This window comes from Phasianus colchicus, chromosome 1 (genome assembly GCF_987193195.1).
Source record: "Phasianus colchicus chromosome 1, bPhaCol1.hap1.1, whole genome shotgun sequence".
In the NCBI taxonomy this organism is placed as follows: domain Eukaryota; kingdom Metazoa; phylum Chordata; class Aves; order Galliformes; family Phasianidae; genus Phasianus; species Phasianus colchicus.
In genome coordinates, this window is record NC_143436.1 from 7,989,776 (window position 1) to 8,004,557 (window position 14,782).

The 14,782-nt window shown below is 43.2% G+C and overlaps 1 protein-coding gene across 11 annotated transcripts in view; it reads right to left on the reverse strand.

Moving 5' to 3' along the window:
- FRMD4A (FERM domain containing 4A) overlaps positions 1-14,782 on the reverse strand; it is a 354,026-nt gene that overhangs the window by 38,770 nt on the left and 300,474 nt on the right. For all 11 annotated transcript variants that reach the window (XM_090134966.1, XM_090134960.1, XM_090134970.1 and 8 more), the window contains one exon: positions 14,060-14,146. In XM_090134966.1, coding sequence (XP_089991092.1) covers positions 14,060-14,146 — 87 coding nt within the window. The remainder of the gene's footprint in view (positions 1-14,059; positions 14,147-14,782) is intronic.

The window sequence follows — 14,782 nt, forward strand, 5'->3', positions numbered from 1 at the left end:
CTTACAAAGAACTGAGCCCAAATCCAAACCCTGGCTTCCAGGCTCTTCATCCACCCGCTGGCATCTCCTCAGAGCTGGTTACCTCTGCTGGGAGCAGAGCCAGCAGAGCTCTCCCTGATTTATGCTCCCTCTCCCACTACAAGCAGCTTCTGTCGAGTTCCTGTCCGACCCCCAAGGAAAGAGCTGAGTCCTGCCACGCTGAGATAAGCTGCTTGCCATTGTCAGCACTCTGGAGATCGGTAAACAGGAGGCGTGATTTGATTTGCACTGATTAAGCTACTAGTGGAGGTGAAATCTAGAAAATAAAGCAAGCCACAGCAGGGACACAAAGATTTTCTCCTTGCTAATATCCCAGGGCATCAGGATTGCAATTTTTTATCGTTGTTGTTGCCTTTTTCCTTTCTACAGCTGGATGGAAGGGTGGGGGCTGTGACTGCCTGTGTTCCCTTTGGAGAGCTCTGTGCTCCCAGGCTGTCCCAGTGGTCTGAGTGCAGAGGAGGAGGAGGCCAAGAGGGATGGGCAGTTCGAAGGGCTGGATTTTAAACTCTCCTTAGAAGACTGATTTATTTGTTGTACAGAAAAGCAAATTTCCGCATAAAAGGCGTAATCACAAAATGGAACACAGAAATGCCCATTATTTTACCTACTGAGAGAGGACGGGCTTGGGGTGAAAGGGTTAAGCTGGGAACTGCTATCTGAATGCAGACTCTGTCTCCCCTACAGGCTCTCAGCGCACTTCAGCAGAGCTTCAAAGGCAAGAAAAGGAAGTTTGGGGCCCAAACTCCCACTGACAGCAACAGGGGTCAAGCATGAGACTGCCACGTGGGCCTCCAAAAACATCCCTCTGTGCTTCCAGATGCCCGTCTGTCCGTGGGATGGTAACACAATGTGTGCAGAAAACGTGTCTGGGAAGCGCTCAGACATGTGGAACACATAAGCATCTAAAAAGCAGCAGTTCACACCCTTTGGAAAACATTCCTCTGTCCCTGTGTCCCCTGTTGTCATTTTGGCATGAAGTAGGAATTTGAAACCCTTTTTCTAAGCTGTTGGCAGTTGTTCTGCTTGGGAAGTTTGTGCAATAAGCAACTCAGGTAGATGAGATGCCTGTGCAACCCATTCTCCTCTGTCTGGGACTGTCCCCTATGTACTTATCCTGCCCTATTCTGTCCTCTCTGCTAACGAAGCTCACAGTGCTCAGCTCATTAAGTGCAGCTACGTTTCCCTCCCATGATTAATTCCAACTGTCCAAACACAGCAGCTCTGGGGGAGCTTTCAGCCAGCCAAGTGCAGGCGCCATGTGCTATTTCTTGTGCCCTGGGGTGCCCCATGTGGCCCTGGCTGCTGCCCCAGGAGGGGGTGAATGTGGCTTTATAGCTTGAGTTTGGGTCTTTTTTTTCCATAGCACTACTCTCCAGGACATATATGTGTGTTTTACCATTGCCATAACTCTTCCTTTGCTGCCCAAATATTATGCTGCAGCCTCCCACTCGTTTTGCCCATATTGATCTGAGAGGTCTCACCCTCTTACACATAGGGAATACAATCTGCAAAAATGTGAATACCCACAAGAAAGTATCTGCTTTCTCACTAGCTGATCACAGGCTCTCAGGAGAAACAGTGCCTAATTTCTCTCTTCAGCCAGACCTCCTAATGTAAGCAAGCTGTTCCCTTCAACCAGTTGCCTGGCTTACGTATGGTTTCAAATTGATGTTGTTAATTCAATGACAGATGCACAAGGTGCCATTAGTGGGTCTTAAATGGAAGCATAATTTTTACCCATCAAGATCCTTTTACCACGCTGGTACTTACAACCTTCACTGGGGAATAAGAGCCACAGCAGTGAGCTGCTTATAATTTCAACACTGTCTTGTGGACATGCAGCTACAACAGAAACATGCAGGTTTTGGAATGCCACTTTTGGAGTTAGATTCAGCCAGAGCATCCAAGTTCGTGGCACATTTGCTTTTTCCTACACTGAGGCTGAGTTTGGTTTTGTGTGGGAGCTGCATTGTTGAGATGGACAACAACAGTTCTGTGATTGGAATTGTATTAGGGGTGACTTAATGTTGAGATGAACAACCACAGTTTTGTCCTTTACCTGACCAAAGGTACATCACGGCAAGGACACGGACAGCACGTCCCCAAACACGCTGGAAATGAGGCTTAGGAGAAAGCCACTCAGTAATACAAGCACAGTTTCCCTGCCCTTTAGAAGCTGCTCTCACTTGGAGCCTGAAGACAAGGGGACAATTAGTGGTGCTTGCGGCAGAGCAAGCTTCTGTGATGTGGTGGTTTGTCCACTGGGATCTCTTCTGAGGTCAGCAGCTCGTTTCGGATCATGCAGCACTGGGCAGCTTTCAGATGGGAACAATTTTTGCTAGTTGCCATCATTACAAGCTGCACATGAGATCATTCAACCTTCAACAGATGCTTCAGGAAGTCTCCCTGAGATTGGCTTCAGAGCACAGCTGCACACTCATGCATGCATGCACGTGAATGGCAAAGGGACTGCTGAAGGAGAAGAAAAGCATTACCCTTATTTCCTCCTCCTCTGAGTCAGGGAGTCTGCACTGCGGGCTCTGATTCATCGCGCCAACAGAGCCGGAACCAGAGCTATCACTTGAATTTGCAAGATTGCTGACATGCAAGGGGAAACCTGGGGAACAATTGTTCCCTGTCAGACTATGCATACTATTTGAAATGTTTGGAGTGGGTGGGGGGCTATGATACAAAAAGAAGTGCCAGAAATGGCTTTTTTTGCAAAGCTGGCAGCTTAGAAGAGGAGCCAGGGGAGGGATCTGAGTGGTATATGGTGCACTGTGGAGAATTCAGGTGCAAGCTACAGGAATTTTGTCTTTGGAAACCCCTTCCAAGAGCCAGGCAAGCTCGCCAGGCACCAGATGTTTATGACTAGTTACAAAGAGCTGCAGTCAAAGCCCTTCAGACGCAAGCTTCTTTTGTGAGCACACTTGTGGTTTGCTAGCTGCTCCCTAATTAAGCTGAGCCTGGAGGAGAGGAGGCCCAGGGATCTGCATCTGTTTCAGCCATATGAGTCCGAAGAAGTTTTTTACCTTTTTTATTGGCCGTGGGGCTGGTGTGGTGGAGTTTGCACACAGCAGGAGGTGGGGTCAGTGTGAGAGCATTTGAGAAATGCCAGAGGCTCTTGATAAAGAAGGGAGCGTGTTTTTTGAATGAACATAAAGGAGCCTTTCTGGGTTGGTCACTCATGCCATGGGTGACTGGGACTTCACTGATGCGTAGGGAGCTCAGGTGCTAGGCACTGGGCTGTGCTCAGGAAGCCTTGTTTGCACACTCAGAAGGGGAACAATCCATACATTTGGGAGCTCCTGGCAGTAATGAAGCTGTTGCTGGCTCTTGTGTCACCCTTGGTAGTAACAGAACAGAGAGGGCTGCTGAAAGGCAGCAAAGGTGATTGGTGCCCATTAATCATCATATCATAGAATCACAGAATGCCTTAGGTTGGAGGGGAGCAAAAAGATCATCTAGCTCCAATCCCCATGCCATGAGCAGGATTGCCAGCTGCCAGCTCAGGCTGCCCAGGGCTCCATCCAGCCTGGCCTTGAGCACTTCCAGGGATGGGGCAGCCACAGCTTCTCTGGGCAGCAGTGCCAGTGCCTCACCACCTTCTGAGTATAAAACGTCTTCCTAATGCCTAGCTGAAATCTTCCCTCTTTTAGTTTAAAGTCATTCCTCTTGTCCTATCACTATCAGACCATGCAACAAGTCAGTCTCACTCCTGCTCGTAAGCTCCTTCAAAGACCAGAAGGTTGCATTGAGAACCAGATGTAAATGCCCAAGTATGTGGTGTCTTTTTCTTTTTTCTACATGTACATTTTGCCCTGAAGAACCTGAGATAAGGCAGAAGTGAGTTACTCAGCAATGCACATGCTCTTGGTAGTTTCAGATATCAAGCTTGGTCGCTGTTTCAAATCAATTCATCTGCAGAAATCTATGGAGGATCTATCTGCTGTTTTTCTGCTGTCTTCGGTGACCAAAGGGAGTTACCAACGAAATGGAGCCAGACATTTCTCAGAGTTGCTTAGTGGCAAGAAAACAGGCAAAAGGCAGAGGTTGCAGCAACAGAAATTCTAAGTATATATATGAAGAAAAGACAAAAACACGGTCAGTACTGTAGAGCTGTGAGTGACTTGACCTGACTTTGAAGCTGACCTAACTCTGAGCAGGAGGTTGAGCTCTTTGTCCTATACTTTTCTTTGATTCTAAGCATCTAATAAATGACCAACTGTGATTGCTCTTGGTCTCACATGGCATCTCCCAGCCCTTCCAGTTTTACAGCTTCTTGAATGATTAATTCCTTGTTAAGTCACAGTATGCAGAAGGAACAGTCATCCCTCTAAATGCATGGACTATCACCTTAGCACCTAGATGACTGAGTGCTCTGAGAGGCTTCTAGGAGAGGCAAGAAAATAACATGACATTTTCTAACAGCTTAAATGGAACCTCTTTACTCACTTATGCTATGGGCAAGAGTCACAACCCTGGATGACATCCTGGTAATAAAACTGGCACTGAACAATAAAACCAAACAATGGCAGTATTTTCACACAGCTTGCATGAGTGCAGCTACAAACTCCCAAGTCTTTTGTTGTTCAGTTTCAAGATGAAACAAACACAACAAAAAAATTCCTCTGTGGATATCTGATTTCCTTCTCTGAACAAACCAGCAACCAAAATTCTAGGGGCTGAGTTATGTGGGAGGTCAGGGTGGAGGTTATAAGCAGTCCCTTTCTGGCTTTAAACTCTACAAAAATCACAGCTCCAGCAAAGTCAATTACAGTTTTGTCCCAGTTTTTTCAGTGGGGCAATGGTTTTCATGCATGGGTTTGTGTTCTGCCTCAAGCCAACCCTGCTCCCATCAATCATATCTCTGTCAAACTAGTTAGTTAGAAAGAACGAAGAAGGATTTGATCCAAGCAGCATCAACTCAGCTCAAACAAATGGGATCTTGTTTCAGGGACAGATTTACCAAGAGATTTCCGTGGGCTGTCACCTGTGAATTAGCCTGACCCTCTGCTAAGGGTGCCCCACAGGTCATGAGATGAGGATGCCGTTGTACTGTAACTTAGCCCTCTATCCTGCCATGCCTTCCATTCATTCCTGTATTTCAATTAGTTTGGGACTTTTTTTTTCTTTCTTCTTAGAACGAAAAAAAAAAAAAAATTATGAGGTTTCCTGTGTGATTTGATGCGGGAAAAAAAAACCATCAATGATCTTCCCAGAGGCTTGCTGTCCTCCCTTTCTCCATGGAATGAAAGAGTGGCTTGGCTAAGCAGGACTTTTGGTGGTCTGTCAACAATCCCAGCTCCCTATCTAATTACTTCCCCTTTGGCTACAGGGCTCTTTTTCTGCCTAACAAACAGTTTCTAGTTCAGTTTGAGATCATTCTTGCTGTGTGCTGTTCTCATGGGACCACACCCCACCAACAAATGTTTCTAGCTTGACCAAACAGAAATTGCATCTGTATCTATATAATCACCACTCTGCATCTATTTCCATTATGAAGAGGCAATTCCCTATTAAATTTCAAAGTGGTTTACTGGCTCAGAGAGACAGTAAAGCATCAGCTCACAGAGGGCAGAGCTGTCATTTGGACAAAACATTATTTGTCTACTTAATGTAACTCAATATTTGTGTCTATAACTGTATACAGACTGGGAAACCAGACTTTGGGTTTATATACATGACTGAATCCATCTTCTATGCACATATATTGGTCAAATACTGTTAGGTATTGCATTGCTGTCAACATTCTGGGTGCCTGCACTATTCTAAATCAATATATTATTTCTGATTTTTATTTGAAATTTTCTCCCTTTTCTCCTCTACAAGCAAATCAAAGTGACACTTTTTCTGCACTAAAGATTCTAACACTACATTCTGTGTGTTACACAAGCTATAGCACATGAGTCAGCTATGGCTTGCTATAATGATTTATACCACCAGAAACCATTCCTGCCATTTTCTTTCCTGAAGATCCTCTTGCCTTCTGTAGTGGCATGACTAAAGCACATCTATCTTGAGACCAAAATACAGGAACTCCCATCCCACGCCCAGTCATGCGATGATGATGCACATGCCTGTTGGGTTGTGTGACTGAAAACATGCCTGTGACACAGGGTGTCTGTAAATAGGGTCGCACAACATGCATGCAGCTGTGGGTTGCAGTGCACAATCTTCTGAGCCTACTGCCCAGGCCACTCATTTAAAGATGCTGCATATTCATAGCCAATTAATAGATAGGCCCTTGCTTGGCTTCACCTGGTACTAAAAACACCCAAGCTTTTGGAGCAACAAGTCCCAGGGATGGTGGGGTGCATGAGAAGCCAACTGTTTGTTAGGCAGAAAGCCAAGCACATGTGCTCGAGGAAGTTTCAATCTTGCTCCAAATCTCCACCCTAAATCCAGAGTGCTGAACTCCAATTTGTTTCACTTTGTGCCGTCAGAGTGATTTGTCTTTGCATCTTGTTGAAATTCCTGCTGTGTGCTGCAGAATCATTCCAGACTTGGCTGCTGCTTTTATAGAGAATTACCCTTTTAAGACCCGAATACAACACAGCACTTAGAGCAAGTGAGTTTTATTTTGATGGGACTACTCCTATATTTAATGGTAGTCGTGGGCTTGACTTGGCTGTGTCAAGGGATAGGACATCATACTGTAGTCTGTAATGAATGTAGATTCTTGCAGAGAACCCTGGGGCTTTATGCCTGACAGTATCACCACAGTATATGCATAATGAACCACCCAAAATAACACTGGCCTCCTTACAAGATAGTTGTGCCCTAGACTATGTATTAGTGTTTACAGGTATAATACATGACCAAGATACTTGTTTACCTAGAAAGTAGACACTGAATGTGACTATTCTGATCAGTTAACACATTTTAAAAAGTTGCTTTCCCTAAAGTTGCAGTCTCTTTAGTTGTCTGAGATAAGTCCTGTTTGGGAGGGACACTGAACCAAGTTTTTATTAGCTTATGTGCGAGAGAAAGTGGTGATTATGACCTGTAAGTAGCTGTTAATTCATTGAGATTGAACCCCGACAAAGTCCATGGAGCCAAACTCTTCCCATCTTGTTCTGATCTGTGAAGCCCTTATCTTGTTCCACAACATTATTGTGTAATTTAATAGAGGTTTCTTTCTCTGTTTTATGTGGCTGTGATTTATGCAGCCTGCACCCATACTCAGCTACTGCAGTTGTGCCAGTGTTGCTTACTGTGGACCAGATGGTGAATGAGTTTGAGAACTGATCAATGTTAAAAGGGACTGCTTTCTTTTCGGCTGAGTTACACTAGCTTTGATCCCTTCTCTGAGGCAGTCTCCTTCCTGGCCACACAATTAGACCAGCGTGACTGAGGAAGAGGAGGAAGTGAACAGTGGTAGCAGGACAGGGGTAGGGTAGGAGAGCAAAGGCCACTTAAGCTAGCGCTGCTGCCAGAAGAAACATTCAATGAATGAAAGCCTAGTGGTATGTCTGACCAAACCCTGTGGAAGTCTTCTGCCTCGGGGACAAAATCCTGTTTTCCAGCCCAGTGTGCTCTGATCTGATTTATTCATCTCCTGTTCACAACTTTCTGGCACAGTGGGGTGCAGCAGCCAGGCTGAGGTAGGTGTTGAGGCAGGAAGGAAAAAGAAGAGCCTGGTGCTGGATGGTAGACACTCCAAATTGAGACAAGCAGCAACAAAAAATGTGCTACAGAGAAAATGGTTTCCTGCATAACAGGTATGGGATTAGTCCTTTTCAGCAAGAGAAGGTCTTAAACTATCACTGCTCTTCAGTCGTCACAGGTCTGGATCTTACATAAGGAAATGGGGTGAACAGCTTCTTTCACGAGAAGAGCAGGGTAAGGAACTTCACTTTATATATGTCTCCCTCTTCAGTGCACCACATTTCTAAACACTAAACCAAGACTGAATTACTGCGCTATAAAATGAGTTGAACCCGCCATGACCTGAAGACTGGTTCAGTTTACGGCCAAGTCCATAATCCAAAAAGCATGAAGGATCAGCAAAGGGAAGAGAAATAAAAGTGTTGAGCAGAAAGAGTCAGCAGGTAGTCCTTAACAGTCAGCTAATCATACTGAATAATGTATTACAGCAATGCCACTGAGACTCCACTAGCTTTTATAAACCAGTATTTCCTGGAAATGTTTTCTGCTCCTCTTGTATCATTTGTAAACCTGAAATCTTTTATCCCTGTCTGCATTGCAAAGATGTTTCCAAAGGTCTTAGGAAATGATGCCGTTCCAAGAAGAGCCCAGTTGTGTCTGACCCCATCAGATGCTGGATGCTCTCAAGAAAGGCCAGCCTTGGCTGAATATATGCTGTGGCTGAGTGGCATGGCACTGGGAGGAGTGTTATGCATGCCTCTGACAACTGAAACCATCTTGCTGCCAAATCAAACATCCTTCATGAACGTGAGAGCTTATGACACCTCCTGAAATCCTGTCTGAATATAACTGATTCTGTGTTGTAACCATGGATGTTTCCCAGACATTCTTTAAGTCTTATCTTTAACACTTCTATGCTTTTGATCTCTAATGTGTGTGTGTGAACTGGGCTTCCTTTAAACCGTTTGAAAATCATGTTTCTTTTGCCTTTTTTACTGTCCTGATGTTCTTCTGTGATCAGTCAGGATAGAGACCAATTTGTCAGCTTCCTCCTCCCCAGCATTCATTACTTTCTATAAATTTCACATCAATCCCTACTTTATGTTTTTTTAAGTTTCTGGTCTGTCAGTCCTTCACCACAGGAAGCACAAGTTTAACCACTCCATCAATGCAATTACTGACTTGACAATACTTCATTATGCCCTAAAGCAGAGAGGATCACTATTTGTTCTGCAGTAAAAAAAGCTCTTAATTAGCTCATTGCTCCTCCTGTGTAAATATCCCATTTTGCCTCTGGAATTGGGAAACTTCACTCTATCCCTTGCTGTTTGGAAAAGGCCAAGTGACATCACATAGCAATCTTTCACTTTCTGGACAAAATTAAAAAACTGATTACTTCATTCCTGCTGTTGACAAGCAGGTGATTTCTCTGTGATCAGACACTTAGAGCTACTTTTTTTACCTGTGCTTTGTATTTCTTGGCAGTAGGGGTCCAACTCAGTTCCTTTTGCATGTGTAAATTGGAAGTCAAGCTGTTAGCATTGCTTTGGATTTCCAATAATACTACATATTAAATCCTTCTGTAATGAGAGTCCATAGAGCTTTGTGGTGGTATTACAACACAGAATAAAGTATTTTCATAGCATGCTTTATTTGATCTCAGAGAAAGGATAACACTGGGAAGAAATGGCAGAAATGGATGCTATGGGAAATCTTTCTCAAACTACATTCACATCTGAATTTTGGGATGTCCCACATGTTTTCTTGTTTCCAAAACTATTTATTCTTCTTGGGCTCTCTTTAGTCAACTGGAGAATGAGAACACCGGTAACGTTTATGAGCCTGAGAAAAAAGGCTCACCCTAAGTTTCATAACCACTGTCTTTCTGTGAAAGAAAATTGGATAACACCAAATAGTGGTATTTCTTGCAAAGCAACCGAACACTATCAGACCTTCTTTAAGGTCATTTTATTTTTGGTGATAGGTTAAACAATTTCTGTGTCTGTTTACTGGCCATAGGGAAGTCCTTTGGCTGACTTTGTTACTTTTTAATTCTTCAGCTTGGAGTTAATTGCTTACTAACTGTTAAGCTGTGTGCACTGAAAGATGCCTTCGGGCTCTTAAATCAGTGGGAATATCTCACTAGAACAAGAGAGGCATGCCTAGTGCTGCTACAACTGCATGAGCATGCAGATCTCTCAGCTCCAGGCTACAACACTTCTGCTTCATGCATGGGTCCCTTCAGACAGAGTGGAGTTACATCCCAACCCACTGGTTAAAATGAACGAATACCATACAGGAACAATATAGAAGGACTGCAGTGTCCTGCTCTTTCCAACTGCTCTCCATAACACAGAAAAAAAACAAATGATGTTCCTCTGGTCTTGGTCATGACAGCCTCAGGAGTAAGTGACAAAGCAGTGCAGATGTGACCTTTCTGAAGAGTTGGCTCCAAAGAGTATGCTTTGGTTCATCATGAATTATGGAAGGTGCATCTTGACCTAAGATGCTGTGTAGAACCCAGCAGGACAGTGACTCCTTTTTGATGTGCATGTCAAATCCTGAAGGGTCTTTTCTCTTCACAAGGAAGAGTATGTAGAAGATAAGTCTTTACTGACACAGAGGTAGATGGATTTTGCCTATCTGGAAGGTGCACACTGCTGTTACAAAAATGAAAAAAGTTCTGTAAGCTGTTAGTAAACTTCCAGCATGCCCCAGCATACTGCAGGACATGCAGGACAGTATCTAGTAGCACATTCTCTAGCAGAACAGCAGCCATCTTTCTGCATTTGATATTCGCTTCTTTTTCAGCTGTTACGATGGGTTTTGTGAGGTCTACTTAAGTGAGGCTGAAACTTTTGCATTTATTTAATACCTAAGAATGAACTTCTATCAGATTATAACTTATATGGATCAAATCTGTGTTTGAACAGGTTACCCAGCAAGGTTGTGATGCCCCATCCCTGGAGGCATTAAAGGATGGATGGAACTTTGAGCAACCTGATCTAGAGGGAGGTATCCCTGCCTATAGCAGTGGGGTTGGAACTAGATGATCTTAAAGGTCCCTTCCAACCTAAACCATTCTATGATTGTATGATATTCAAGAAGAAGCCTTTGGTAGTACTTACTGAGTCTGAGCTACCCTGAACATACAGGAGAATGAACATACAGAAGGGAGAATGATTGGCCTCAGAGTGATGGCTTTGGTTAGTTTTGGGGCTTCCACAGAATCAAAGCGTAGGCAGGAAGAAACAAAAATAGAAGCACAGAGTCACACTAGGCTCTTGGCCCAGCACAAGCTGCATTCCAGTTTAATAGCCCCACATTCCTGACTGAACCACCTCTAACTAGGTGCCAGATACCCATCTCAGCTGCATCCCAGGTAATGCTAGAGGACTTATGCTTGAGTGAGAATACTGGGAGCAATATCAGGTTCTGGCCCAATGTCAGCCCCAATTCTCCTCTCTGGATTCATCCAACTTGCTGACAAACCTAGTTAGCTTTCTAGAGACACATGGCTGATTTACTCCAGCAGTTTAATAACAATGTGCTTTTGACTGACTGCTAATGGGATCGCCTGAGATAGGCCCAGCTGCTTAGTGTAGGTTACAGTTCTACTTGCAAACACAGTAAGCTTGAAAATCTGTCTAGGATGACATAAGAAGAAAACATTACAATCTCCCCTATAAGACAAGCAAAGTTTTTATATGCATTTAAAACAAATGTCTTTGTTTCAGCTGGTTTCTTGCTACAGTTTTCTGCTTGTGCTTCTTTTAGGGAAATTTATTTTTCCACTGCAATTTTTCAGCTTGTTTCTGGTGTTGGCAATGTGTAGGACAAAATAATAAATATCAGAAAAGACATAATCTCTTCCCTCCTCCCCTCTAATTTTACTTTGCAGAAAGCTCATCAATGATTACCCCTCCCCTTTCCACACCAGACTTGAACCACTTCTTGCTGCTACAATGAAATGAACCAGATCCTATGGTAGGCTCCCAGATACCAGGGTTATCAAATGCAATTTTACAATCTAATTAGAAAAGAATTAAACATTGCATCTCACTGAGGCAGTTGGATTGCTCTTGCCAGAAGAATTTTACTACCTGTGGAAAGTAAAAAGTCTTTTTACTTGGTCCACACAGGGTAAAAGCACACTACAGAGAAATAACAAAGCCTCAGTCACTCTGTTCATGTCCTATCCCTGATATAGACTGTGCATTTTGGAATAGCCTTGCCAACAGATGGGGTCTGCAAGCATCACATCACAGAGAAATGCTCATCTAGGCTGCCTTTTCACTGATGCCATCTCTGGATTGTGGCAATGGACAAATTCTAGCCTGGAAATTCCTACTCTCCTCTCCCACCCAACTTTCTCTGCAAGATTTCTGACCACTTCTCTTCAGCCACAGAAGTTCTCTGGTTTGTTCAAAAGGCAGCATTATTCTTTGGAGTCTCCTGAATTGCATACATAATCTACTTAGATTAAAAATAAATCCCCATTAAAGAGAAAACTCTATTTTTTAGGCATATGGTTGGACAAGAAAGCAGGAGATGCCTACAGTCCTTCTGATTCAAGAGGCAATTGTGAGAGGTGGAGATAGGTTAACAGAGAGGTCAGCCAAAATGCTTTCAACTCTAAAACCAATGCTTCAGACCACCATTACCATGAAAAGGTGAGAAGAAAGTAGAAGAACCAAGTAAGGAGACTTGACTCTTCCAGTAGGAATAGTTGTACCCTCTCATGCAGTCAGAGTATCTGACCTCCTTTCTTCTTTGTCCTCCACTAACCCTTTCTTACTATCAGGGCTAATAAAAATTGCTATAGCTTCTGAAAGGTTGAGTCCTATCATAGCAAGCTACTATTTTCTTCCAAAGAAATGTTTTTGTCACTGTGATTGACTTCTGAAGGCATGTTTTAAGGTCATATTTTCCCTGGGGAGCTGGCACTGTTGGAGATGTGTGAATACAAACACCCAGCCTAGGCATGTTTTGAACTATCATGTGTAAGTATGGCTTGCCCTGCAGGTAGTGACTGATCCTAAACAGATAAGTCTTTTAGAGCACAGCTGCTCTGAAGACCCCCTTGCTTCCCTCTCCTCATTCACATCTTCATTGAATAAAAAACCCAGTGAACAGCCTTCAGTGGATAAAAGGCTAATCAGTGTATCTATAACCTCTTGCTTCCTCCTTAGCAGTTCTGTCTTCTACCAAAAGCTTGATCCTAGTTTATTTTAATAGAAGATGCTATCTGAGGTCCAGGTAGTTTATAGCCTGAATGTGATTGGAGGAGGCAGAAAAAGGGAGGTGGCACACTCTGGCAACAGAGACAAGGCAAAGAGAAATGCAGTGTGTTATTTCAGCATGGAAGCATTTGCACCCACAGAAGAGCTGCCTAGTTGCTCCAAATCATCCATCCATTTCTGTACAGTTGCCTGCAAAGAAGCCTCAGACCTTGTTTCCTGACGTCTCCATGGGTTTGCAGTACATGAAGTACTGTTGCTAACAGACTGTACATATCAGCCTGCAGGGCATGTGCTCAGAGATGAGCTTTGTTTTTTGTTCTGGACTGCATCCTAGGGAGCAATATCAGAACATATGAGCCTACTTGGTAGAATGAGCTCAGGGGATCAAAACCTTTCTCCTCTCAGATGAAATGGATATTTGTTAGCTGGATTTCTCAGTTGCATTTTGGAAAGACTGAGACAAATCCTGATTTTCAGATACACTGAAAGCCTCACAAAGATATAGCAGTAAAAAGATCAGAACAGCTGATTGTCAATGATTAAGCTCTAATTTTATGATCAGATCTTTGCATGCCATGCCTTACTTTGTGAGTGGTTGCAACGTAAAGTTCCTAAACAAATCACATACTGGGCTGAAACTTCTTAATGAACTTTCTTTAAGCATGGGATAAAAGTTTTTTCCCCCTCAGCTTGGTATTAACTCTTCATTTGCTTATCAAATAGAATGCTACTCTGGAGAAAATGAAGCGGTACTTTTCTTTTTACAAAGCATGGAAGACGCTTTGCTGTCTCTTCTCTCCTCTCCCTTTCTGATAATTTATGGCCTGACAACAGACTATGAAGGGTCAGCTGAGCACCTTCAGTCCCATCACAGCCATTGAAAAGTCTTCAGCACCTCCAATTTATGTCCTATGAACCATACTGTAAAGAAGCATGAGGAGCAAAAGTTATGTGTTGCTTATTTTCCCCCCATACTGCAACATTTAATAAATTAAGAGCTTCTTTTGTCCATTAATTCTCTGCAGACATTCAGACACATTTGGGAGAAATTTAACATCCTTCAAAATCACATGAATCAGTGCCAGCATTTGATATACATCACACCCTCAAATCAAGCTATAACATGACAGGCAAGCCTGGACCTTGACAGAAAAGCAAACACTTACCTTTCTTGGTTTCACTTTGTCATGGTAGTCATATTGAAAAATCCCCTTATAGCTAAGTCCTAACCACCACGGAATTCCCTGCTTGTCCTGAAAGAAAAAGATAGAGTTAAATTGAATGGGAGAGAAAAATTGTGGAGATTTCCTGTGTTCAAGGTTCATTTCTAAGCAATGTCTTTGAATGTCATGGGTGCCATTAAATTGCCCCATCTGAATTTCCTCAAATCACTAAACTCTTTGGTGTTAAGAAGAGATCTGTTTCACTTCTAGCTATAATGTATAAAACCATTTAGAATGCATCATCTGCAGTCAAGTTACTCAAAATGATGCCAAGGGAGGTTTGACATTGGTCCCTTGTGTAGTGGTACACCCTCTTTCTCTGCCCTTTAAATTATTCAGTCCAAACACTCAGAAGTCAGAGAGGAAGGAAAGAGAATCACCCAGCTGACTTGAATTATGTGGAGGGATTTTAGCATTAATCTTGAAAATGCAGCAGTAATAGGATCTGAGAGCTACAAAGTGATAAGGTCTGACAGTCTTGGACCCAACTGCTTTGTGTCTGAGCGTGCAATAAAATGTCCTCATGCAGTAATAGCTGATATCTGATACCAGCATCTGCAATTTACTGGACTGGAGTCCTCAATGAAATTACATCTGTTCTGTTAATGTGATAGAGCAAGGCAGAGTAAAACCAGCAAAACCAAAACCCCTGCATCAGGCAGAAGC